The following is a 25,887-nucleotide window of genomic DNA, read 5'->3' on the forward strand; positions in this document are numbered from 1 at the left end:
AAATACATTCTTTTGAATGTTTTTGTAGTGCTATGTGCGTGATGTTGAAAGATATACAGAGTACAGAAAGCAGAAACGGTTGAGAGAGGGTTGAAAGACAAAGAACATCCAATGTCCTCAGTTACACTTGGGGACAGTTAGCTCGCTGACATCTGTTTATAATGAACTAAATATACACAAAAACAAAGGGGGAGGTTTTCACATTACTGGAATAAGTGTCCCCCTGGACCACAGGCCTCGACTCCTCTGTTAGCACCTCTGCCATCATATCTGTTTCAGAGAATCCTTCTTGCACCATCTGGTGAGTAATAAATGGAGGAGAGAACCGGAGAGGAACTGGGGAGGAATTAGAGAAGTGGCCTGTATAGACATATTCTATTTGTTTACAGCACTGCTCCAATGCTAAAACAGAACGAACAAACACCAAGACCCTCCTTCTGTACGCCTTTCTAAACCCATTAAACGCCTACAGCCAGATGTTAAACAGCCACAAGAACTGATTTCAATGTTTTTTCCTCTTTGTTATGGCCCATTTTCTGACAAAACCTCTGGCATAATGAGATCAATCAACATGAAAGCTTTTAGATGAAGGCGGATGAAGATAAAAGGGGAGGAAGTGAGAGATGCAGCAATTTTCTCATCGTCATTGACGGAGCATCTGCAACAGTCGATGAATTAAACTGAATAAAATATCCATAAGTTCATTAAATACATTTTTGTACATTCGAGTTCATAAACAGGATTGAGCTAATTCAAATATGTCATAGCAAATACAATTAAGAAAGGCCCACATGTGTTTGTATAAAGTCACAACTTTACACATTGGAGTAAAAACTAAGCAATTAAGTCCGATCTGGAGGATAAAACTGGTAAAAACTTTATGAGAGAAAGATTTAAGAAGGCTCACAGGCCATTCTTACAGGCCTACAAACTCTTCTGATGTCCTTGTTATCAAATTCCTGCTGCATTTAGACATGCAATTAATTCACAAGCAACGTAAGTTAAAAGGTCCTCATCAGCATTGGGATAATCACAGTTTAAACACAAAATCTCAGACTTTGGAAAAAAGCCCACCACAATTTGCTTGAAAAATTGACATGTCCATAAACAAAGTGTATCCTTTTATCTAGTTTGTTTGTGTCTAATACTTTGTGAATAATGTACCAATAATTATGACTCAACATGTCACAAGCTCTACATTTTGAACATGTTTCACAATAATACAAATATTTACAGAGTAAAAGCTGGACAAACAAAGTTGTGAAACATTGCTTATCAGTAACCTGCGTCAAGGAATGGTATTATGTTGAACAAGCTTTCAACCAAACAACCAGTGTTGTCAGTTTATCTACTCCAGAGATCTGTGTGAAGCCTTTTGTTTGATTTGAGTTGAAGGCTGAAATAGAGTAGAGAGGACAACACCACCAAGCTGTGGACATGGTCTCAGCAGCAGGGACGAGGACAAGTTGTTCTTTCCTGTGTCTGTGTCTTTCCTTTAGTTCACACACACACACAACTTAAAACTGGCGCTGTTTCTCACATATCAGCAACAGAGACAGGAAACCAAACTTTCAGCCAACACGACAATGTCCATCAAGTCCAAAAATTATTATTACGGAAAATGAGACTCTAAAGGTTGCAGCTCAACAAAACTACCCAAACTGATTGAGAGACACTACAATAATTAAATCCAAGTGTGTAATGGTGGCCGAGACATATCCAGTGAAGATCTCATCTAAAAAGTAGTAATTAAAGGACCTGAATATCAGTGAGAATGGCCCTCTGTAGAGGTCATACATTCACCAGGGCCCAACAGTCCCCTTAGATTCCATCAAGCCACAGGGAACTCAACACACTCATAAATATCAGTCCCCTAAACATGCCAGATTTTTTAAAATGAATATCAATTTATTATTGGATCCAGCCCCTGATAAATAAGTTTAATCGGTTCTTCCCTGACACGTAGGGCATCCTTTCACCAGGTTTTGTGGAAATCTACTCAGAATTTGATCGTTAACCTTGCTGAAAAGAAACAAACGGAGGAAAGCTGAAAACATCCTTCTGGGAGGTAATGAGACATTTGGTCACTGTACCCAACAAATAAACATTACAATATAGAAAAGGGGAAAAGTGCCTGTATTTAATATAAACTAAAGCTTGTTTAGGATAAAGAACACTCTCCATCAATTCATACTTTTCCACCGAGCGAGTCCAGCCTGAAAGGCCTCAAGTGACCCGACCACTTCAATCACACCAACCCTTTCTCTCAGTGAGGAGCGTGAGGGGGGCACGGGGCGGCAGAACAAGTTTAAATCCCAGTGAAGATGTTTTTGGCCTTGATCACCGTGCCCATCGATCCTAGGCTGATTCCCACTCAGATACGTCTTATTTTATTAGTGGCTTCGGCCTTCTGCTGCCCCATTCTGCGGTGATCAATACCATCATGGGGATGGCCCATATTTTTCTCACTTTTACTGCCTTAACGCTGTTTAACCGTGTCACCTGATAAACGACAGGCCCTCCCCAAACACTGATTTCCTATTGATTTCTCCCTCATTCAGCCATTCCTCCCTTCGTCACTCTCCCATTGTTTTTATCTCCAGTTATCTGCTCCGGCTATACTTCCCCCCCTTCCCCCACCTTAAGTCGAGGATGGACATTCTAGCCACCTTTAATCCATTTCAACCACAAACACCCATTCTGATAGGAGTCAAGCTAAAGTGGCTCTTTTAATGAGAGTCACTTCAAACTCACCTTGTGGCCAATAATACGCAAGACAAAACACAATTTTAAGTACAGAGAGGGAGGTTTGTGTTTCTCATTTGCCGCCATTACCCACCAAACGGCCCGCACACAAACAGCGATGGAGTTCTATCAGTGAGAGAACGAGCGTCAGTGGAGCAGGATACAGTGACCACCACGCAACAGATGCTATGACAACCTGGAGGGAGACAGCTCCATCCATCATCAGCTGACGTCCTGGTGATTGAAGCAGGGTTTGGACTGCGGAGGAGGATGCACTGGGAGCTCCAGCCGGGCAACAGACAATCCACTTACAGGGGTTCTAAGACTATAACTGTTTAAACACGTGTTTAAACACATGTGTAGCATAGATGGCAAAATTAATGAAAGTAGAACCAAACAAAAACATTTCAAAAAAAATTAATAAAAGGTAAAATATGGTGGAAAAAAAGACAAACAACAAAGACAGCAAATGAGAAAAAAAATGGACCTTGTATCTGACTGCACTACATCTATCTCCCTCTTTTCTCACACTGTACATTATTTATGCAAAATTAAACCTGCTCCGATTCCTGCTTAGTCTGGCTCATCCACTCAGTTACCTCTTTATTGATCTCTCATCTAAGGCACTTCTGTAAATCCAGTCTGTTCCTTCCCGCCTTGCCGCCATTAATGCCATTAAATATGGGTCCCTTATCACCAGATACTTTGAGCGTGTCTGGCCGGACCTGTACACCTCATGATACTGGCTTTATTATCTAATTCACAGGATGATACAATTATCTTATCACTGTGAAACTCCTGTGTTTATTTTAAGTTTATGTCCTAGAAAAATAAGCCACTGCGTCATTAAGTGCCTGAACTTTACACGTGAGCCTACATACAACTTTGGCTGTAACATTTTGGACTTGCTGTAAAAGATTAGAAAATGACTACAAACTACATTTCTTATAAAGAAAACTGTCATCTCTTGAAAATCTGGTGTAATTTCAGGTCTGAATAAGTAAAATGACACCATGAGCATCTGTTAAGGAAGCGGCTAACATGACCTGGCATCTTTTATAAGTTCTCCCACCCTTTAACAATGGGTTAAGTGATAAATTGACATTTGCAGCACCGCCTGCCAAGTAACAGTGGGTACAGAGCATACTGAGAAACTGACCGTGAAGTAATAACGAGCGAGCGGTCAAGAGCAGAGATTTTCTATGAACACGCAGGGAAGGGGAGTTAAAAGGGTTGTGGGCTGTGAGAGGAGCAGCTTCCTGAACAAAACTGGCCGGCTTTAACAGCTACCCCGCTACAGTAACCCCCCTGCAAAGTTATCCGGCTGCAGGCATGGAGGAGCTTGAGCACCAGCTAGCGGTAGTGGAGTTTCACTGCCAAGACGCCTGGCACCAAACACATTAATCATGACCAGGGGAGTGTAAAATTCAATCGGCTCCTTCCATCCATTTCATGTGAAGCAGACTGAAGGCCGGCCTTGTAGTGCCTGAGAAAGGAAGGATGAAAAAAAGGGGAGAAAAAAGAAAGAGGAGCTCCCTACACTTCATCAGAACCCCTACTTCATAACAAATGGTGTGTCTCTCTGGCGGAGGAGTGCCATCAGAAACACGCGTTCTCTCTATCCATTTAATTCCGGCAGTGGAGGAAGGGTCAGGGAGGGAGCAGTGGGTGCGTGTTCTGCTCTCCGCTCGCCGCTTCCCCAGTCACACAGTAAACTACCTTTTAGGAATTGTTTCTCAATAAGAAATGATCAGTCCATTTATCTGCACCAGGCGGGCCTGTCTCCTCACCCAGACCTCCAATATTTTTCGTTTGACCTGATCAGGGCTATAAACTAGACCAAGACACTTTCAATTTGTCACCCGAGGAGGCCTCTGCGAGTCCCATGTTACTGATTGCATCCTCCCTCCCAAATGTAAAAATTCCTCCCATGCTTGAAATCTCTTTTTTTCATGCATACAGCTACTTGGAAATACAGGTTTTTGTTCATGTTATAGAAAATGTCCTGAAAAATTATCACATCCGACCACCATGTCCAGAGCTGGATGTTATCTCCTGTTAATGGATACAGTGAGAGAAAACTGGTATTTGGAAAATAATGAGTAATTAATTATTATCTTGTACATGAATGCAAAAATAGCTTTCTCGACCCATCCTGTTAAATAAACTGGAGCGCAATCATTTAGTCAGTTATTCAGTTAATCAATCAACAAACAATTATTTCTTTATTCGACTTACATTTCCTGAAAAGCTTTGGGCTTTGAGCTATAGGTTATAAAACAAGTAATATATGAAGATGAAGACTCCTATCCCGAACATGTGAGGATTAATCAGTTAATTGAAAAAATGTAATCAAGTTAATTGAGAAAATTAATTTATAATAAAAAAAATCGTTGGGTCGTGGAAGTAGCTACCACTTCACTTATTAGCAGATTCTAAATGAAAGCGTAAATCTATATGTTTAAAAATAGAATAGTGTTTATACATGTTAATTTTAGAAAATGTGCTCATCACTGTTAATTCGCCAGTTTACAAGGAAACTTCACCATCACTGGGTTTGAGCAGTAATTCTCTAATGTTATGTGATTAACCTTGAATCTCATGTGCATACACTCACATCAAGCTTACACAAATGTTAAAATCCTTCATCACAGTATTTGCATCGTGATAGTGTTAATTTTGTACTAAACCAAATGAGAAAAAAAAATATGGATAACAAAAGGCGACTGGAATATTTGTTTTTGGCTGAATCTGAAAGTGAAATGTGTGCTAATTAAAAAATATTTCTATCAAATTGATGCAAACATCAGGTATGAATAATACACTGCCTTAAAGAAGAAGTCCACGGTGGCCTAACAATGTAAAGGAGTCACATATCGTCTGATCGCACAATCCTACACGAACAAATACCATTCAGAAATGCACTGTGGACCCCTTAAAAAACCAAGATCCTCAAACAACTGGGAGCTGGCACTTATTACTGGTTGTTCACTGAGGGGAGAAATATTAACCACACTGTTTTCTTTCAAAACATGTACAAACTTTGAACAGGGGGTAATTACAATTCACACATGACTCGTTTTCCCATCAAACCGTTTAGAAACAGTTAAACATTCTTTGAATTGGGTAGAACATGTCAATGATTTTTTGACAGCACTGAAATATGGCGAGGGACACTCAACCACGCACACACAGCCTGTTCCTGCTGCTGCCTCGTCCCGAGTCACATGCACGCGATTAATCACTAATACCTCCTGTCACGTCGCATGTATGTCATTACACAACACTAATGGGCAACTGAGTGGAACTGAAAAACACATGTGGAAATTTAGCCTCTCTTACTTGTTTTGTTGTTCCTTGCAGCAAAAAGCAGCGTACTTCAGAGGATCCTTGAAACACAGAACAAACAAGATTCACAAGACTAACCCACTTTATTAGATTCTGTGAAATAATAAAACATCTTAAAGATTAAAAACATAACCGTGACTTAAGGATCTAAGATTTGACATCTGATAACAGATCCTGTATCTCAGTTTGGCTCATATTTGTTCCCTTGCTCCTTTGCTCAACAGATCCAACAGTGCAACACCAAGCATTTTGTTGTCACAGCTTAAAGCTTTATATATGTTATTATATATATTATATTATATGCAACAATGATACATTTTTAAGTGTTGAAAAGTGATATGAACAGTAGTTAGCTATAATTTCACGTATTTTAGTACTGTTACAGACACAGACCAATGTCACAGAGAATGTGGCCTACCTTAGGAAAATAAAGCAAAATAGTATTATAATAATTTAATAATAATAATAATAATATTAATAGAATAAGTGTGATGACAAGATTTATTTAGTAATATTCAGATCTGTCAGTTTGATGCTGTTCATTCTGATTTGTGTTACACAGGGTTTGCAGTCAAGTTACTAGAATTTCTATTGTTCATGCAACTGAGGTCACCTTCCTAAGAATGAGTACCACCGACAAGTATGTTATCCTACACAAAATACAATAATTACAATTCATCTGTCATTATGGTCAGAAACAAAGCAGTATCACAGGATTTTGATTCACTCACAGGATCAGAGAGAAAAATGTATAAACTGAAGCAAACACAGTAAAAGTGTCTGATGAGGCACCTCAGGTAACAAAGCAAATCTGAAGCTCTGGAGAAATACAAGTACTGAGAGACAGAGAGTATTTTGCATATAAATGTATATTTAGATAAGTGGGATATTCAGTCATGATTGACTAATGTGTTGGCTACATTTTACGTTGCTTCTTAATTGATACAATTAATGTCCAATTACTTCACTTAATTGTGTTGTAACAAATAATCATTACTGATTAATTGACACAAGAGAAAAACGTTCTTACAGGGTAAGGGTAGATGTTGCTGGGATGTATTGATGTTTGAGTTTTGTCAGATTTGAACTGAAACAGCCACAAATCATTGAGGAATCAGCTCTGGCTCTTTGTTTTCAGATGTAGGCCTTTTGTCTGCACTTCATTTCAACCGAGACGTTACTCCTTCATTCTGCAGCTCCCAGGTAACCGGCCCAGGGAAAAAAACAATAGTCTACACTCACCTTGTTCTGCCAATAGAGAAGCCAACATTTTCACTGTACAGGGAAAATGAGAACTGCTCGTCTTCCACTACGCACCAGTATTGTCTACTTTCCCTGCTTTAGTCTTTTTCTATATGTTCTAGGAAATATCTGAGTTTTTGACTGTTGTTTGGTCAAAATAAGTATTCTGAGGATGCCACGATAGGCTTTGGTAATGAAATTGATCAATCACCATATTCTCTGCAGTTTTATAGATATTGAACATTCATGGTTTCGATCCTGTTGAAAGTATATCCGCTGTGGCCAGTTACAAAAAAAGCTAAATGAATAAAACATTGTTCTTTTTCAAAATGCTTCCAGCCGGCCATCTCCACTTCCCTTGACCCACACCATAGACTGTGGACCCATACCTGCTGGCTAATGGAGGTAAAGCTGGAGGGGGGACAGTCTCTCTACTGCCCTCCAGTGGATAGCTGCTGAAGAACTTGAAACTCTACCACTGTGAATAATATCTTTTATCAAAATGAATTTCAGGATGCATGTGAGGGGATGTATCTGCATAACCCTGCTCCTAAGGCTGAGAGCTGTGATCAATCTAAACAGCTGCAACATGTAGATATGGATTAAACCTCGATTTGCTCTATCATTTAACCACGCAAACTCCAACTCCTCAGGAAGTGTCCATTTTCTATTATTTTGGCCTCGGTTCCTGTGAGAACTGACCCAGAACATAAAGCTTGTTGGGAATCAAATGTAAACTCTATTGTAATGAGGAGTCTGCACATGATGACCTTTTTAAACTGGCTTGTTATAAAAGTCAAAAGATAACATTTGTATCAGTCAGGATTACTAATTTTCATGATAAATGTCACACTATTATTCTTTTTTAAGTTTAAAGACAGATTTTTGCTCCTGGGTGAAGGTTGTGGTTTCAAACTTCCAAATTACAGACGTTACACATCGTCTATTTACTATGTGTTATACCCACTAACTGTGCTTGTACTATATTGCTACTGAATGGAAATTACATTACAATAATGACAATAACAAACAAATACAATAATATCAGCTGGTGGTAGGCATTAAATAGTGCGGTAGAGCATATAAGGGATATTCTCCATCTTGTCCTATTATTCAAAAATAAAATATCACCCAGCCCCAAGACAAATGCTTTTCAACAGAAACACAAACTGCAGCCTCCATTTTGAAGAATTGAATGAACACCTTTGTGACACAGTTTCAACAAAAGCCGAACAGGACAACCTTCATGGCGTTTAAAAGCAGTTGTCTTATCTAAGCTAGTTTAAGCCAACAGCAGGTTTCTCTGAGGTTAATCGCTCAGCCTGGTTTGAGGGGGTTTAAAAACACTCACCATTGTTCCATAGGAGGCTGAAGAATCTCACGGTTGAAAAAATATTCCATAAACTGAACAAGAAAACGTTTTTAAACCCATTTTCCTGCATTGGGGCCTGTGTTTTCAAATGAAACATGGAGTCACCAGCAGCTGAACTTCCCCTCAGGTGAGGACACTTCCCGCGCTTTTCATTTCTCATTATTTTCTTTACTGCGTAGTAATGTGGAGAGCTTCACCTGCCTCCTAGTGGGCATTTTTAATACTACAGCCCTGCTCCCAGATTTGATCTTGGTTATTTTTTAGATGTTTAATACATTAATTTGAGGAAAATGCAACAAAAAATGCACACGACTGAAGAATGTTTTGTAGGCTATAGCAAGAAATAAGAGAAAACGTATTTGCTGATATATAACAAAGTTTTGTTCTGGAGAATGATGGAGCCTCAAAGTGACCGCCATCTTTGGCCTATTCTTTTAAGCACCAGATGAATACCTGTAAAAGCCTTCTTCACTGCCACGTCCACCCTGGACTATGGCATGAGGTGGGTGCATGGTTATCATGGTGCTACATCAGGGTAAGGGGTCATCTAGTAAATATGTCATTAGATGCATTTGATTTTATTCTTTTTTTAAAGCTTCTGTCTTTCAAGGGACAGTGCAGCGCTGAGAATTGAGTAGTTTATCTTTTAGTGGCTTCCTGTGGTTAGTATTCTGAACTTATTAGTGTGCTATTCATGAAATGATTATTTGACTCACTCACTGTACATTAACAGATCCCTTGTATCTTCCTCATACTGTATCGCCGAATTGGGCCAGTGGCTCAAACCCAAGTAACTTTTCATCAAGTACAATCATTTTAAATTCACCCACTTACCACAACAGTGTTATACATACAGTATATATAATACATGGATGGAGACACTTCAAAGATTCTTCACGCTTACAGTTGATTTTCTTCATAATTTTGCTCAAATCTTTGTTTGTGGTACAACGATGACATCACCTGGCAAAGATATGAACTGCATGAAGACGTATAAAAAGAACTTCAGTGAGTTAAGAAATCAGAAGCCGATTCTCAGTGCATGACAATAAGGCTTTATTAGAGGGTGGGAGGAAGAAATGGCAAGTGATAGTTTCTTATTTCAGAGGTGAGCAGTGACACAGGTCTACAGATTACTGCTTCTGCTGCACAAGTATCAGCACAAACGAGAATAAACGAGTCTACACGCAAAAAATGTTTTCATTTGCGGTGAGGTCTAGGTGTTGATCGAGTGTTTATAGGTCAACATCAGAGTACCGTTAAGCATGCAAAGGTACTTTTGTGTACATTTGTGTGTTCATCTAATTTGAGCTGTTATCTATGCTATGGTGTATTGTTCTGTGGTTTGATTACAGGTTCAGTGAATCTACACTCTTGACCTCAAGAACAAGACAATGCAGCAGGAGTGAAAATGGGTGACTGTGACCTCGCTGGTTTGGATCCCAGCAGAGTGAAATGACAAAAGTTGTAATACATGAAGTTTTCTGACGCTTTCAGAGCCAAACACCTCTGAAGACAAACCAAAAAGTAAAATAGAACCAAAGACGAAAGCAGAAATGTCGGGCACATTCATGCTGTCTATATGAAATGGAGGTCATAAATACTGTAAGTGGACATTTTACTGAACACCAGGTTGAAGATGTGGTGGGTAACAAGGAAAGAAAAGTACATTATGGCCTTGCTCAGAGGTGAGACGATCCATAAGAGGAAACGCAATCACGATGACCACAGAGATAAATGCTACTGTTTCCTTGAGGCTTTGGATACATGTGTGAAAGCACTTTGTCATCACAGCTAGAAATGGCACTTCAGCTTTAGGTTTGATTTCACAGCTTTTCATTTACAATGCTCGAGTGTATTTGCACATTCCATTCCAGAAAATGAAATGTGAAATAGACTGATAAAGAAACCGGGCACAGAGCGGTGACAAGGCCACGACGCCTGAGCTAGACAGTAGTTACAGAGCAGAAAAACCAGGAGCCCAAAATACAGCAGACCTTTCACAGTATTATCTGAAAGTTGACTGAAAAAAATAAATGTATATCCTCTTTCGGTCTGAAAATATATACCACTACATTCTGCCCGGATGTTGAAGAGATCAAAACTGAATTGGATTTAAAGTGCCAATTAAACCCCAAAGCACCCTGGCTAAGAGGAGAGCAAACTAACTGAAAAAACTAAAGCTCAAGTCTCTCACAGGAAAACATCCTCACACTCTATCATCTTTCATTATTTATCATGCAACCAGGACAAAAGAAATACGGCAATTAAAAAAATAATGACGCCTAGAACCAGGTATGGACAGGCCTCTGACACAGGAGTCGATCCCTGGACCTCAGGATGCTCGGACTATGTACAGTACATGTATGAATGAACTGCATGACGATGCCTGAACAAACGCACACACAGGCACAGCCTGGACTCATCTCACATTCATCATCACTTACTCTTACATATAAACTACATCCTGCCGAAAAGCAAGACAAGACAAGTTCAAATGGAATAAATCACATGTGTTCACGTCGGTACTAAAAAATATATCTACTTACTGCTATTCTAACATGGCCACAGAGTGTGGGGGGATGTGCAGGTGGACATGTAAAATTAATATTTTACATATTTATATACAATGAAAAGGAAAGGGGGCACAGTGGCAACTTGAGACGGCTTTTCTCCATTAGGTCGGTGACTTTTGTCTAATCGTGGTGAAATGGTGACGAGATTTACAGGATCCGGGATCTCTTGCTGGCCAGAGAACCATGCTGAAAGAGAACAAGAGAAACAGTTCAATCAAACCAGCTCCGTTAACTGACAAATTTTCCACCAATTTTCGTGGTAATCTGTCCAGTCGTTTTTGCGTAATCCTGTTAAAAGACGAATATACAGACAAAAACATAATCTCCTGGGTGTAATAAGTGATTGTGCCCTACCTTGGCCTGCTTGTAAAAGTGAGGGGCCAACTCAACCAACCAGGTGGACTCCACAGCAGTCACATCGCGCATGTAGTATTTTGCTGTCTGCACTACTTCATTGAAGACAACCCTGGAGGAGACAATGTGAATGTTTTACGTATAGTTGATAAATTAATGTATGAGAATAAAAGAGCTAAACAAAATCATGTTTATTGGACTAGATTTGCACACAATAGCAAATCCTGCAGCAGCAGAGTGCAAGGAACTGACCATTTTGGAGGTTTCTCCCCGAAAAGCACAGAGCTGGGGTGAATTTGAAGCTCACGGTCGTCTCGTAAAGTCCTAGCAAAGCAGATAAATGAATAATGAAATAATGATATAAGGCAAATATCTAATAGGAGTGATAACGGGTGAAGGAGACTCTCACCTGTACGAGCCAGAATGGTGAATGCGGGCTGCATTAGCAAAAAACCCAGACACAATGCACTTCAGGATCACGTCAGGATCTCCTGCGCAAGACAAACGTTTTATGAGATTAAAAACAGAGAGCTGAAAAAAAAAGAAAGGTCACCAGCAACTGATGCTTCCTTATGTGTCATTCACTGTAGACAGCGGATTCGTCTCATTACACAGGGATTGACGTGACGCACACTTACCTTCACTGGAAGTCCGCGGCACCTTAAACTTGTTCATGAGACGCCGGAGTTGCTCTCGTACAGTCACAGCCCGCAGCAGACCCTTGTAGTTGAGAAAATGTTCCTGACACCACTGGGAGCTCTTCTGGTGCTGCAGGAAAAAGGAAATTGTGTAGCGTGGATTCAAGTCATCCTTATCTTGTGTTTCTCTGCCACTGGGCTACATGTACATACACTAACGCTTTACCTTAATGAACGCTTCATACACATTCAGCATGGTGAGGTGGTCGCCCTCAGCAACTGCAAATTTCCTGTGCTCTCGGGCCTGCAGGGTGAGATAGCAAAAATGTGATCATTGTTATGCTGACACAGCGTTTCTGTCAAATAAGCTCCTTTTGAAAAGCCTGTTTTTCCACTTACGGCAGCTTTCTTCTGATTGGGCGCAGTCACAAATATATTCTGGATCTGCATCATCGCAGCTATGGTAACAATCTCTTTGGAGCAGCCGAAGTTTCCCGACTCGAGGAGCATCTTCGCGAACATGGGGCTGAGGGGAAACTCCGCCATCCGCAAACCCGTGGGATCAGTCAAACGGCCGTAATTGTCCAGACCTGCCAACAGTTATGCATATAGTTGAGATTCTGCATCTTGTGCAAGGACGCCTCAGCTTGTAAATGCTTGCCAGCACACAATCTTGCAGTTAAGGGACCTTTTTACTTTAAAACGTTGCTGACGACCCTGTTTCTCACCTGCCAGAGCGTAGAGCAGCTCCAGAGCCTGAACCATGGTCTGAGCCGGAGGAGGCTGTTGAAGTGGAATAAAAGAAAACGCAAGATTACAATATTTACTTTGAAAGACTCAAAATGATGTGAGAATCTTTAAAAGCCCAAACAGACCACGGCTGGATTAGTTTTAGGGTTTCTGTGTACCCCCCGCCCCAGAGACAAGGGGCCGTTGTTTAATTAACATGTAAAGTACAACTCCTTTCACAGTGGGTGAGTATGACACAGCCACCCTGTGGATGCAGAGCGAGAGCTACTCACAGAGAGGAAGCTGAAGCGCAGCACATTGTCGATGCCTAATGCTTTGAGCTGCAGGATGACAGGGGCCAAATTGGTGCGCTGCATCTCTGGCACAGTCGAGGCAGGCAGTTTCTCAAAGTCCTCCTCTGTAGAGACGAACAGAGGCAATAAGAAAAGGGGGAGGGAAAGACGTTGAGAATAAAAGCCAGCGGGATGATGGAGGGAGAAGAATAACGGACTATATCAATTTTCCACAAAGGTTAACAACGTACGTTTTCTCTAACCAAATGATATTCTACACTACTCATTCTTCTGTTCCGGCAAACTCACACTTACCCGTGTAAAGTCGAAAGCATTTCCCAGGTCGGTTTCGTCCGGCTCTCCCGGCCCTCTGACTCGCTGAGGCTTTGGAGATGGGGGTGACCACCAGCGACTCGATGCCAGTGGAGGGACTGTAGGCTCGAAGCTTCACAAACGCACAGTCGATGACGAACACAACTCCATTTATAGTGATGGAGGTCTCAGCTATGTTGGTAGCCACCACAACCTGGAGGAAACCACAGGGGAGTCAGTCAGATGCTTTGTAAAGATCCGTTTTAGTGGCTGCTGTTGTCTCCTACGTGAACAGCTGACTGCAGTGTGTTTAAGAACATCATTTCACATCATGTTTTGGCCCCAGTGCATTGGTTTATTAGCTTGTCAGCCGGATAAGCAAAAACTATTACATGGATTTCCACAAAACTTATGTAAGGATGGGACATGGGCCTTAAAAAAAAAAATCTGGCATATTTAGGAAACTGATTTTTGTTGGGCCTTTGTGGAGATATGCACCCTGCTGAGAGGCATTCTAGTTCTCTATACTGTACTGACAGTGTGTTCCTCTTCCTTGATTCTTTTTATTTTAGGGATTTATGGGCCATATGGGCAAGATGACAGAATTGCCATCTTTTAAAATGATTTTTTCCTCGCTGCACAAAAACACAGGAGGCATTTACCTTGCGAACAGAGGAAGATGTCCTCTCAAAGACCTTCATCTGATCAGCATATGGCAGACCAGAGTACATGGGCAAAATTCTCAGGTGTTTCTTCAGTCCATATCGTGACAGAGACCGCGCCTGCTCCTGCAGGAGCGACACCACTTTCTCCACCTCTTCCTATAAATGATAACAAAAGAGTAATGAAATAACACATGGAAGGCTGGCGTACTATCTATACCCTTTTGTCCAATGGAAGTTATTAAAGAAAGGTTGAGTGGTGTTATAAGGATATGGCCACACTCACCTGACCGGTAAGAAAAGCCAGGACATCTCCGTCATCCTCCGTCTCATGGATCTTCAGCACCGTCTCCACTGTGGCCTTCACATAGTCTGGCACGGGACTGAGAACACACACAAGACGTTTCAAAATTAAAGACTGATTAATAATAAACTAATTACACAAACTTATTTCCTGATAACTGAAAGATGTGGGTTGAGCACCTGACAGTGTAGAAGACGTCCACTGGAAACGTGCGTCCTTCTACTGTCAGAATGCCACACGTGTCCTTGTTGGGATCTCCAGACTCATTGAGGTTGAAGAAGTCATGGAATTTCTTCAGAAGAAACGTGATGTACAGTTAGTAAAAAAAAAGCATTGAGGAGGGATTCCTTCCCTTTTTATTTTTAGCCAATTGTAGCAGCAATCCTAAGAAATTCTCTTGCTGTCCTCAATTTGACTTTTTTGAGAGCGTGTAACTAAACATTGTGGTGCATCATAGTAATCTGAATGTGCAGATTAAAGCATCTTAAACCAAAACGTACAGCAGATGTCTGATACAGCATTTCAGCTGACTTGTTTGACGCTGAGCGCGGCACTGGCCTGATTGAGTCTCTTTCATCAGTGTATTGCAGATGTCAGTACAACGTGATCTGACCTGAAATCAACTTTCCCCCGTGTCTGTCTTTGTTTTTCTTTTCCCGCCAACAAAGCATATCTGTTCATCTTAATCATGCAGTCACCTTGGCATCCAGAGTGGCAGAGGCCACAATCAGCCGCAGGTCTCGCCGCTTCCTCTGAATCTATCGAGAGAAATCAATGGCAAAAGGTAAGGAGAGTCAAGGTAAAAACGGGAAAGAAGTTACAAGCTTCTGACATTATTTTAATGGCTGGAAACGTATGACCAGGAAAACCTAAATTCCATCGACTGACAGCATCAGCTGGTGTTACCTTCTTCAGCAGACCAATCGCTATGTCCGTGTACAGGGTGCGTTCGTGAGCTTCATCTAGAATCATCACACTGAGGACCAAAGCACAACAAAGAACAGAGTTGGATTGAATCTGAATTTTTTATAACAAGAGCAAGTTCACATGACCAATAACAAGACATATTTGGCATATTGACGCAGAAAAGGCTCAACTAATGATAAGTGAAGTGCATTTAGCTGCTTCAGTTTCAGGGTCCTGGTATCCTGCACATCGACTCACTGTCAAATCATCCATTCATCCATTATTTATCTATCCAGCCTATCCTTTGGCAGTCGCAGGCAGAGCTACAGCCAATCCTGGCTGACATTGGGCGAGAGGCGCGGTGCACCCTGGACAGGTCGCCAGCCTACAGACAATTTAGAGTCTCCCATTAACCTAAACCTGATGTGCGTGTCCTTGGACTGTGGGAGGAAGCAGGAGGACCCGGACAGAACTCACAAAAACACTGAAAGAACATGCAAACGGCATCAAGACCAGAGGCAAACCAGGATTCAAACCATAAACCTTCTTGTTGTGAGGCAGACTGTCACATTGTAGCACGTAAACATATTTGCTGTGAAAACTGCCTATGGAATGGCTTCATTCAGTTCATTGTACCTGTATTTTTTCAAGAGAGGATCAGCCATCATCTCCCGCACCAGCATTCCATCTGTAAGGAACTGAAGGACACAGGGACATATTCAGCACTGAGAAGAACCACCTACAGCAAAACAAAACCACTCTCATCTGGTGGAGAATACCTTGATCCTTGTGGCTTGAGGATCAGAGCAGTCGTCAAATCGGATGGTGTAGCCCACCTCGTGTCCCAGCAGGGCCCCCCTCTCCTCCGCAACACGGTTGGAAACCTATCAGCAGGGAAGAGGAGGGAAAAGATAAAGTGTATGAAGCAGGATTGTGTCTTTGCAGCGAAATGACATTAAAACAGCGAAAGAGCAGAACGGTCAGAGGACATCAGCAGAGCTCTTACAGAGATAGCAGCCACGCGTCGGGGCTGTGTCACTCCGATCACCTTCCCCTCCGCCGCCCAGCCAGCTTCCAGCAGGTACTGAAAGGAGTCAGATAAAAAGAGGAGGTAGGGAGATGCAAAAAAAGAAGAAGAGGAGTTCAAAGCATGAGATAGAGACATTGATGTTGCAAAACTGCAACCTGAGCAAAAATGTAACTCTCGCTGATGTGACAAAAAATGGCAACTAAGCATCAAAGCAAGGTGACGTAAAAACCAACACCAGGTATCAAACAGTGCTCTGCTTTAGTGCCAATAAATTGGTTGCATATGTGATTAGGTTGCCCCCTTCAGAATTATACTAACCTGAGGTATCTGTGTTGTCTTCCCACATCCCGTCTCTCCGACTATGATGACCGTCTGAAAGCTTTCCACCAAGTACAAGATGTTGTTTCTGTGCTGGATTAGGAAGCAATTGACAAAAAAGCTCATCAACCGCCATTATAACAACAACAACAAAAATCGCTTAAAGAGGCCGAAACCCACTGGACCACATTGAATGCATTTGTGACCCGACAGTTAACAGGAAAATGTGAAACCTTGAATAAACAGTAAGTAGAGTTAGAAAAAACAGAGAGCATGTTAGGCCTGGGCAATATGGCCCAAAATCGGTTGACGTTGATAATTATCACAATAAATGTCACATTGCTGTTTCTTTCAAGTTTAGAGACTGATCTTTGCTTCTGAGTGGAGGTTGTGGTTTTAATCTATTCTTTATGAGCAGAGAATGACAAACACCTGATAAACAGACAAAAAGCATTTTACAAATCGGAGGAGGATCAATTATCTGTCATATCTCCTCACTGTGTTTGCACAATGCATAGGAATTGTCACAAATTGTTTTTGTCTCGGTTTGTCTGTTAGTTAGCAGGATCACGCAAAACCTACAGGACCGACTGCTGGAAAACTCGGTGAAGGGAAGTGACAGGGGTCAAGGAAGAACACAGTATATTTTGGTGTGGATCCAGAAATGTATTTAACTTCTATCGGAAACTATATCCATGAGTGTGTGCAAATCCAGTGCCATTCTACTATTGATACATCCAATAGATCAGAAAATACAATCTTTTCAATCGCCAGCTTTGAATCTACCATAACAGTCTGTCGCTAGATATCAGAGAAGCTGCTTCAGAGAATGTCTTCAAAAGAAAAAACATTTCTCTTTACTTCAGCCTTTAACTAGATCTTGCACTTGTCTGCACTCCTGCGCTTTTATGTTTATTTTTATCACTTTCTTTCTTTTCGGATGATCTCATGCTTGTATGAAAGGTGCTATAGAAATAAAGCTCATAATTATTAGTACTATAATGATGATTACAACAGCAGCATTGCAACAGTGGATCTCCTTTACAGTTTCACAGTTGTACAGAGAGACGGTTTGGCACCTTGAAGACCGGGAGCTTCTGCCGCTGCTTCTCGATGGAGAGCGCTGTGTGCGGGTTGAAGACGACGGGCGAGCCGCTGCTCTCCCCGCTGAGCTCCCGCTCCTCGCTGATCCCCGGAGCCTCGGCGCCTGGGGCACAGCAGATGGAGAAGATGGTTTATTTATCTTCTACTAAAGAGCCGAGGAGCTACAGAGGTTACGGTGGCCGGGCTTCAGCGCAGTGTCGGCGCCGGGACATTTAAAAGACACGCAAGCCCCTCACCGGTGATGTTTAATCCGCATTAGCACTTTGTGGTTGTTTCCTTTTGACAGCTTTTCGCCTCGGTTCCGCAGAGCTAACCCGACCGGGCTGCAGGACACCGCGCAGCCCGGGAACGTGAGCTCTGCGGCCGGAGCGAGGCTAATTCTCTGCTAGCATGTTAGCAGCTGTACACTGGTAAACTACACACCCGAACAACTTCCAGCAAACGTGTGAATCCTTCTCTTATGTCCAACTTACCCGGCTTCCAAAATTTCATCGTGGAAGGGGGAGCCGCCATCTTGCCTTCTACGTCACATGTTTTATTTCCTTTTCCTTTTTTTCTCTTTTGCGCATGACGTCGCGGCCTATGGTTTCCACGGAGATATCAAGAGTGACGTCAACGCGCTTCAAATAATCTTCAAGCGATATTTTAATTTTAATTTGACCCGAAAATAAATCACTGTTATCATAACCATAAATATCATATTGTATTATTTTACTCATATTTTTACTTGATCAATATAAACGTTCAACAATTATGGATGTGTAATGTCTTTTATTTAATCATTTTACATTTATTTAATTTATTGTTATTTGTCACCTTAAACTGTATCGTTATATCATATGATTACAATTTTCTGTGTGCAAAGATAACAAATTGCAAAAAAAAATATTTAAAAAATTACATTAAAAAAATAAGATAAAAAAATTAAATTAAATGAAAAATCTCAAAATCTATACAGTAAAAATGTTTGATATTAAGTATGTAGGTAGTCAGAGAGGTCCTGAACAAAGGCATATCAGTCTCTCGCTGAACTTATTGAGCAAATTTTTTTTACAGTACTTTGAAGTATCCTGAAAATATCTATTTTCTACAGTGAAAATCCTGAAATGATCTATTCCACAGTGAAAATGTTGGACTTTAATTTGAAAAATCTCTAAATCTATACAGTAAAAATGTTTGATATTCAGTATGTAGGTAGTCAGAGAGGTCCTGAACAAAGGCATATCAGACTCTCTCTGAAAAATCTCCAAATCTATACAGTAAATATCACATCATCACCACAGCACCTGCAGATACAAATTGAATTGCCCCAAGGATTTTATTAATTCAGTGCAATATTAAGTCAGAGCCTTTTCCCCCCAGTGTATTTATTGGGTTTTCAAAAATATATTAAATAAGACAAAGAGATAATATTCAATGTCTGAAAGATGATAAGAATCTAAATAAATGATAGATCAAAGCAAAAGTATCTGTCATATAGATTTCGATTATAACCAGCATTTCCACAGTCCAAGCAAACAACCCATCTACAACGGCCATTGCACCAGTAAAGCAAATAATAGATTACTATACTTAAATGCAATTTCTAAAATTTCTGGGACTGCAAAGCAGCACTGAGCTAGCCCGAGCACATGCATTTTGAATCATTGCAAGCGTTTTGCCTGAAAAAAATAAATAATGACTGAGGAAATATTGACACATAGAGCTTTTCAGGCTTGGACTCTGATCATGAGACAGAAGTTTGGTAGTGATAGAACAATACACAGTGGAGTTATGACAATATCGTCTCCTTTGGCGAAGGATGAACCTTCGCCGTACCTCAATGTTTACACGGTTTGAGGAAATGTCCCAATTATGAGAACGTCACCATTGCAAAACATAAAGATTCCTTTGATATTTGACCACTGACACTGCAGGAGTGGAGATGTTTGTTCACGGCTCAGCATCAAAGGATCATGGTCCATGTATGTCCGCGTCACAGAACATCGTGTTGTAATGGCGTGTAATCAAACTTTGACGCCACGGTCATACCATGTGTCGAAAAATTTATCTTTTGATTACTTTGTATCTCCATCTTGTTGTGATGACACTCATCTCAATTTGAAGTTGATCTGATGAAAGCCCTGGTACAAGTACCTCAAAGTAAAAATGTGGAATATGGCCAAAATGGCCACTAAATGCAAAATAGCAGGCTTCCTATTGCGTTTTTCCCATTGCACCTAAGACTTTTTTGTTTGTCTGGTCATGATACACCTGGGTATCGATTTTTTATGAAGATTGGTCAATGTGAACACGTTCTGGGGGTCTCGGGGCACCGTTGAGCCATTTTGCGACGCCCATTGAAATTTTCACCATTTTCTTATTTTCTGCACATTTTGGTAAGAATTTGAGCATGTTTAAGCCCTCAAAAAGCCAATTCATTTACCTGAATAATAATTATAATCCTTACAATTTCAATAGGGCCTCACCTGTCTGTGCCTGTCAGTGCTCGGGCCCTACAAATTAATCCTGCGCAGAAGTGCACTGCGCAACTCCTGTGCAGAAGTGCACAGAAGTGCATTACATTACATTTAGCTGACGCTTTTATCCAAAGCAGCTTACAATAAGTGCATTCAACCCCGAGGCTACAAACCAAGAACAAGAAGAATCAAGAAAGTACAATTTCTTCAAAAGTAAAGCAAAACTACAAAGTGCTATAAGTTAGTGCCATTTAAGTGCTACTAAATTGTTAGTTTCAAAAATTATTGGTATTTTTTTTTTTTTATTAATTTATTGTTTATTCAAGGTATAGTCGGAAGAGGTATGTTTTTAGTTTGCGGCGGAAGATGTGTAAACTTTCTGATGTCCGGATGTCGATGGGGAGCTCATTCCACCATTTAGGAGCCAGGACAGCAAACAGTCGTGATTTTGATGAGTGTTTAGCTCGCAGTGAAGGAGCAACGAGCCGATTGGCCGAAGCAGAGCGGAGTGAACGGGCTGGGGTGTAACGTTTGACCATGTCCTGGATGTAGACAGGACCTGATCCGTTCACAGCATGGTACCAATGCTTTTCGTGTAGGACGGCTCTGACAATCTTCATCTTCCTCGCCAGAGCCTTCATCTCTGGAGGATACCAAATTGTTTTTGTATACACACCAGAAGTAGGTTGTATACCCCTTTTATGCAACTTTCAAACTAAAAATAGCCAATAAAATGCTTAACTCAAATTGTGTTGCCTCTAATCTCTAAGGTGTTTCCTACAGAAATTCGAGCCATAGCAATGGGGGCTTCCAGTTCGATGGCCAGGCTGGGTTCTCTCATCACCACCTTTGTGACATTGTATCTATATTTGACATTACCATTTTACCCACTTGTGTTGCAATGGATTTCCATTATGTAGTGATATCAAAAAGCTGGCCTATGTATAAATTAGAGTTGCAAGAAGTAGTCAGTTGATCATGCAGTTGTTGTAAGGACACTTATTGGTCATTATTTTAAAAATAAATTGTTTAGGTCATTCTGCCTCTCCAATATCAAGGTTTTCGGATTTTCTCTATATCAGTGTAAACAGAATACATTTGCATTTTGAACTGTCAGATAAAGAGAACACAAGGGGCGCATTAATGACACTCCACACACAATTGATTAATGTGGGAAAATAATCAGATTAATAAAGACAATAGGCGTTAAGTGCAGCCATATATACAAGAAACTGCAGTACAATACATTTAAGTAAAGGGAAATCTGTACCTTAGCGATGCCAGCATACAGTTCAATGCAGAGGTACAAAACAAATCCCTGAATGAATGTTACAAAACATTTAAAACAAATTAATTTCTTCGTTTTAGTAAAAAAAAAAGGAACAGCATTTCTTTGAAAATGAAGGCCAAATAAAGCCCATGTTTAATGATTCCCAAAAATTTGATCAGAAAATACAATCCTTTCAAACACCAGTTGTGTATCTAATATAACAGTATCATTACAATAACTTTGTCAGAACTGGTTTTAATAGGCCTTCACTATAAAATACTGAGAAATATGTTACATCAAACGAGATATAACATAAGTACAAATAAATCAATGCATTACAAGGTGGATTGGACAGAAAGGGACAGGATACAAGATTTACAGACAAGTTTAAATTAATTCCAGGTAAGACTTTGATCTGGAAGCTACATGTGAGAAAACAATTTAAATTATTTGTACCCTCCTAACTTAGGTCTAAGCCATTAATCAATGACATCTACGTTTCTGAACAGTAAATCATGGCAGTGCACGGACCAGGTTTTAGCTTGAGACTGTGAATCATTTGCATCTGAACACAACATGCAGGATCCCCCCCTCTTTGTTTTAAGAAGTAATTTGGATGTGAAGATAAATTAGATCTTTATTAGTTCCTGACAGACATTAGAGCTTTTTGATACTGGTAGCAGATACTGACTTAGGGATCGGAGAAGAGCTGATATAAACATCTTACAACCATTTCTCTTGATGTTAAAATTAGTGTGATTTCAGTCACAATATTTCACAGTCTAAACCCTCGAGAAGAAATGACAGATTTAACTTTAAAATTCTTTGTTTATATATAATTAGCGAAAAGAAATGTAGCAAAAGAAATGTAGCACAGAGTCACCTGTAAATTTTCATAACCAAAGATGACTCCACCATTGTAACCAGTCACATACCGTAGCTGGTAACAGTAACCTATAAAAGATACTTCACTGTCATACCAATTGTAATTCAATTGTTTTGTTTAGCCCAGATTTCCATAAAGAAAAAGTTTAATTCAGCAGTGAATCCACAAAGTTAATCCATTACTGGTAGTTAAGTACATCTGATATGGTGCATTTTGTCCCTACATTAACGGTCACACTCATTGGATCATGATTATTATGTGACAAGACTGTGTTTACTGTCCAGTTTCTGTGATTTAAGGGACCAGCTCATGGGCAGTCAACCAGGTTGAATACACACACTTAAAAAAACAAATTGTGTTCATGTCACTCTTCGACAGCAGAGGAAGGTCCCTGTAGTAAAGTGACCCAAGATGAATCACCCTCCTCCTATTTTCCAGCATTTATGGTACTGCTGAGGTGCTTTCTGTATCGTTACTGGTCTGTCACAGATGATGTCAATGAAGTGAGGGAGGAAATTTAACAAATGGCAAGTGTACTGGAGAATGCCTTAAAAAAAGGAACACTCAAATTAAGAGAGATGTACAATATGTGGGCATGTTCATCATGATGGTCTTGCAGGATCTTGTTAGTCACACAAGGATTCCCATGATGCACTGAGCACTGAGAAGTCATACTGTATGTAGGAGCGGTGACAACCCCTCAGTTCATGGAGTTCCTGTGTGTTCATAATTTGCTTCAACAGAAATGTTCGTTTTTAGTGTCCTATGGATTCCTCTCAGTCAAAATGTAGAGCTGTGTAAAAGATTATCCACACCACCTGGTAAAGACAAACAAACAAAGATTAGATGTTAATCATTAAATTAAATGAGTCACAAACAGCTGAATTTGTCATAAACCTACAATAAGCATTGATTTGTTGATAAGACCCAGAATTATGACAAGATTATGAAATACTAAAAAAATGTCTTTGTTGCTGTGCATATCCAGTGTACGTCTTCAGAGAGAAATGCTATGCGTCACTATTAGCATCCTCACCAGAAACAGAGCAAAAGAAGTCATGAAGCCTTCTTTGGTGAGTTCCCACGTGCCGCCGTACTCCTCCTCATCGATCTGCTGAAAGCTGCTGAAGTATACATACAGGACGCCGGCGTTGATGACGCAGAATCTAGCAGGACAAACAAGTGAAGATGTTAGATTGACTGTTTTATTAGGAACATTCAGGCTCAGTGAAAAACTGAGAGAATACTTACATGGCTATTCCCAGAAATCCTTTCAAGGGTGCAACTCCCCATATCACACCAAGGATTATTGCAATTATTTGTCGGAGCCAGTAAATCACATCTAAAAACTCGTCCTGTAAAATAAAGAATACAAACAGCTTTAACATAGTGATGCATTGTATTTCCTGATGTCATGTACTTTTCATCTGCCAAGAAGGCTCGTCCATTTGTTTTTTTATAGGTTGGTTTGGCAGCAGAGCAAGGGAAAAACGACTGAATGAATTTCGGCCAAGAAAGAAAACATTCAATGTGGGCGCGGATCCAGGAATTATTTTTAAATCAATTTCTTTAGAATTGTGAGATGGAATATTTTTGACATTTTCACCAATTTCCCAGGACATCACGCATGAATCGGGATGGAAAAAACTGGCATATTTAGGGGACTGATATCAATGACTGTTTGGTTGCAGATCCAAATGAAATGGTTGGTTGTAGCAGATTTGAATGTGGTTTCTAGTTTTTCTGAGCAAAATGTTTCTTTCAGCATGTGTATGTGCGACAGCCTTGATTCAGGTACTCTGTGCTCATCTATCTCTTGTTCCTAAACTGTGAACCACCAGAATGGATAAGCTACTGTTTTGACTGAATGGTGAGAATGTGTCACCAGTTGTTTTTCAGTTTCTCCTTCACAAAGTGTGCCCTGTAGCTATGACCCCTGTGGTTTGGGGTTAAAGTTTGAATCAGGCTATGCTGTGGTGTTGGATGATTAAATAGCGTTTATTTTGTGCTGTTGGTCAGAGAATAACAGCAGTTTGAAGAAGCTACCTTGGGCTCAAGTAATCTAATGATATATTTTTAGTTTTAGTAGCACTGGGCAAAAGACTCTATATAATTTTCATCAATAGCGACATAACAAAGCTTCAATATGTATTAATATGAGGCTTTGAATAGTGAAAGTACAGTGAGGAGGTATAATGCATGATTGATCCACCTTTGATGTGTTAAAAGTTTTGCTGTAAATATCGAGTTTATCATTCTCAAAGTAAAGAACTTTTACTGAGGAGGAAAATTTAAAAATAAATAATGGGACACTTATCGTGATTATCACACATTTTTAAACATTTATATGCGTTTTAAACTTTAGACCAACCAGTCCCTAACAGCTAATAAAATGTCCATAAGCTGATTTAAAGTTGTAAAAATCATTAGTTGAAGCCTGGGCCTTGACTACGACCAAGTCATTTAGGGTGAGACAACATATAAAAAAAAGCCTTTCAATAATATGACTTTAATAAGGAAGGAGATGTAACCCAACACTTCCTGTGCCCGAACTACTAAAAGTAATTCTTCCCGATTTGACAGACAGCCACAACTGAGCCAGATTAACCCTTAGCATGGCGGCTAGCTCCACGTAGCAGCCTGTGTGAGGAGCTAACAGCAGATTAGCCACATGGCTAATTGTAGGGCACTTCCAGGCAAACACAACAACACAACGGCCAGAGTAAAAACTCCAGAGAGAGTCTGACCTTCTCTTCCCAAACAGCGTTACTGTTCAGGGCTTTGCTCCATGCGGACTGCTTTACTCCCCCATTCTGCAGATGACTGTCTTCTTTCCGCTTCGAGCTGCTCGTCATCATTCGCTGTTTTCTGACGCTGCACAGGCCGAAAGGTCCGAGGAGGAGTGTGAAGGGAGCCGGGGCTGAGTTCTGAGGAAGAGGAGCGGAGGAGCAGAGGAGCAGAGGGGGAAGATGTGGAGGTATTAGGAGGAACGAAGGCTCCGCTGATCTGACAGATTTCTGTCGTTCACCGTGTGAGAGCTTCTACGCATGCGCGACGCTGTTTGACCCGGAGCCGCCAGCAGCCAATCAGAGAGTGCGACGTCTCTGCACCGCTACTGACAGCTGCTGTTAAAACCTACAGCGACCCCCAGCGGTGGAGTCCTGCTACTGCCAGTACTGGAGGCAGGATTCACCTCCCACCACACACTGGTGTACACTGCAGGCATGTAGTGTTTTTTTATTGTAGATTTTTTACATTTGACGAAGGGGCCACAAGTTAATTCAATTTTATTGGCTGCAATACTGTTTACCCCTGAAACTCCAAAAGTGCTTTGTGGAC

The 25,887-nt window shown here is 40.7% G+C and overlaps 2 protein-coding genes across 2 annotated transcripts; both read right to left on the reverse strand.

The window, feature by feature from the left end:
- Positions 1-9,739: 9,739 nt before the first annotated feature.
- dhx35 (DEAH-box helicase 35) lies at positions 9,740-18,463 on the reverse strand. Its single transcript, XM_061074552.1, has 21 exons — positions 18,407-18,463; positions 17,909-18,036; positions 16,830-16,922; positions 16,488-16,565; positions 16,261-16,365; positions 16,118-16,179; positions 15,482-15,551; positions 15,274-15,333; positions 14,755-14,867; positions 14,558-14,654; positions 14,272-14,430; positions 13,613-13,823; positions 13,298-13,422; positions 13,004-13,058; positions 12,675-12,865; positions 12,502-12,579; positions 12,276-12,405; positions 12,047-12,128; positions 11,890-11,961; positions 11,638-11,749; positions 9,740-11,469 (listed from the first exon to the last, which is right to left on the reverse strand). The coding sequence occupies exons 1-21, from the start codon at positions 18,444-18,446 to the stop codon at positions 11,431-11,433; spliced, it is 2,100 nt and encodes a 699-aa protein (XP_060930535.1). The 5' UTR covers positions 18,447-18,463; the 3' UTR covers positions 9,740-11,430.
- A 3,094-nt stretch (positions 18,464-21,557) lies between these two features.
- On the reverse strand, positions 21,558-25,593 carry rab5if (RAB5 interacting factor). Its single transcript, XM_061074233.1, has 4 exons — positions 25,296-25,593; positions 23,800-23,903; positions 23,585-23,714; positions 21,558-23,366 (listed from the first exon to the last, which is right to left on the reverse strand). Exons 1-4 carry the CDS (start codon positions 25,404-25,406, stop codon positions 23,325-23,327), a joined length of 387 nt encoding a protein of 128 aa, XP_060930216.1. The 5' UTR covers positions 25,407-25,593; the 3' UTR covers positions 21,558-23,324.
- Positions 25,594-25,887: the final 294 nt, after the last annotated feature.

This window comes from Limanda limanda, chromosome 7 (assembly GCF_963576545.1).
Source record: "Limanda limanda chromosome 7, fLimLim1.1, whole genome shotgun sequence".
Lineage (NCBI taxonomy): Eukaryota > Metazoa > Chordata > Actinopteri > Pleuronectiformes > Pleuronectidae > Limanda > Limanda limanda.

Bases quoted from the DNA above. Each gene is read 5' to 3' on its own strand.
- dhx35 (XM_061074552.1), bottom strand. From the start codon at position 18,446: ATGGCGGCTCCCCCTTCCACGATGAAATTTTGGAAGCCGG. The intron at 14,868-15,273 runs GTGACTGCATGA...TTTCTTCTGAAG, and splicing joins CTGCCACTCTGGATGCCAAG to AAATTCCATGACTTCTTCAA. The intron at 13,824-14,271 runs GTAAATGCCTCC...GGTTTCCTCCAG, and splicing joins CATCTTCCTCTGTTCGCAAG to GTTGTGGTGGCTACCAACAT.
- rab5if (XM_061074233.1), bottom strand. From the start codon at position 25,406: ATGATGACGAGCAGCTCGAAGCGGAAAGAAGACAGTCATCTGCAGAAT. The intron at 23,904-25,295 runs GTCAGACTCTCT...TTTATTTTACAG, and splicing joins ACGCTGTTTGGGAAGAGAAG to GACGAGTTTTTAGATGTGAT. The intron at 23,715-23,799 runs GTAAGTATTCTC...TTGTCCTGCTAG, and splicing joins GGATTTCTGGGAATAGCCAT to ATTCTGCGTCATCAACGCCG.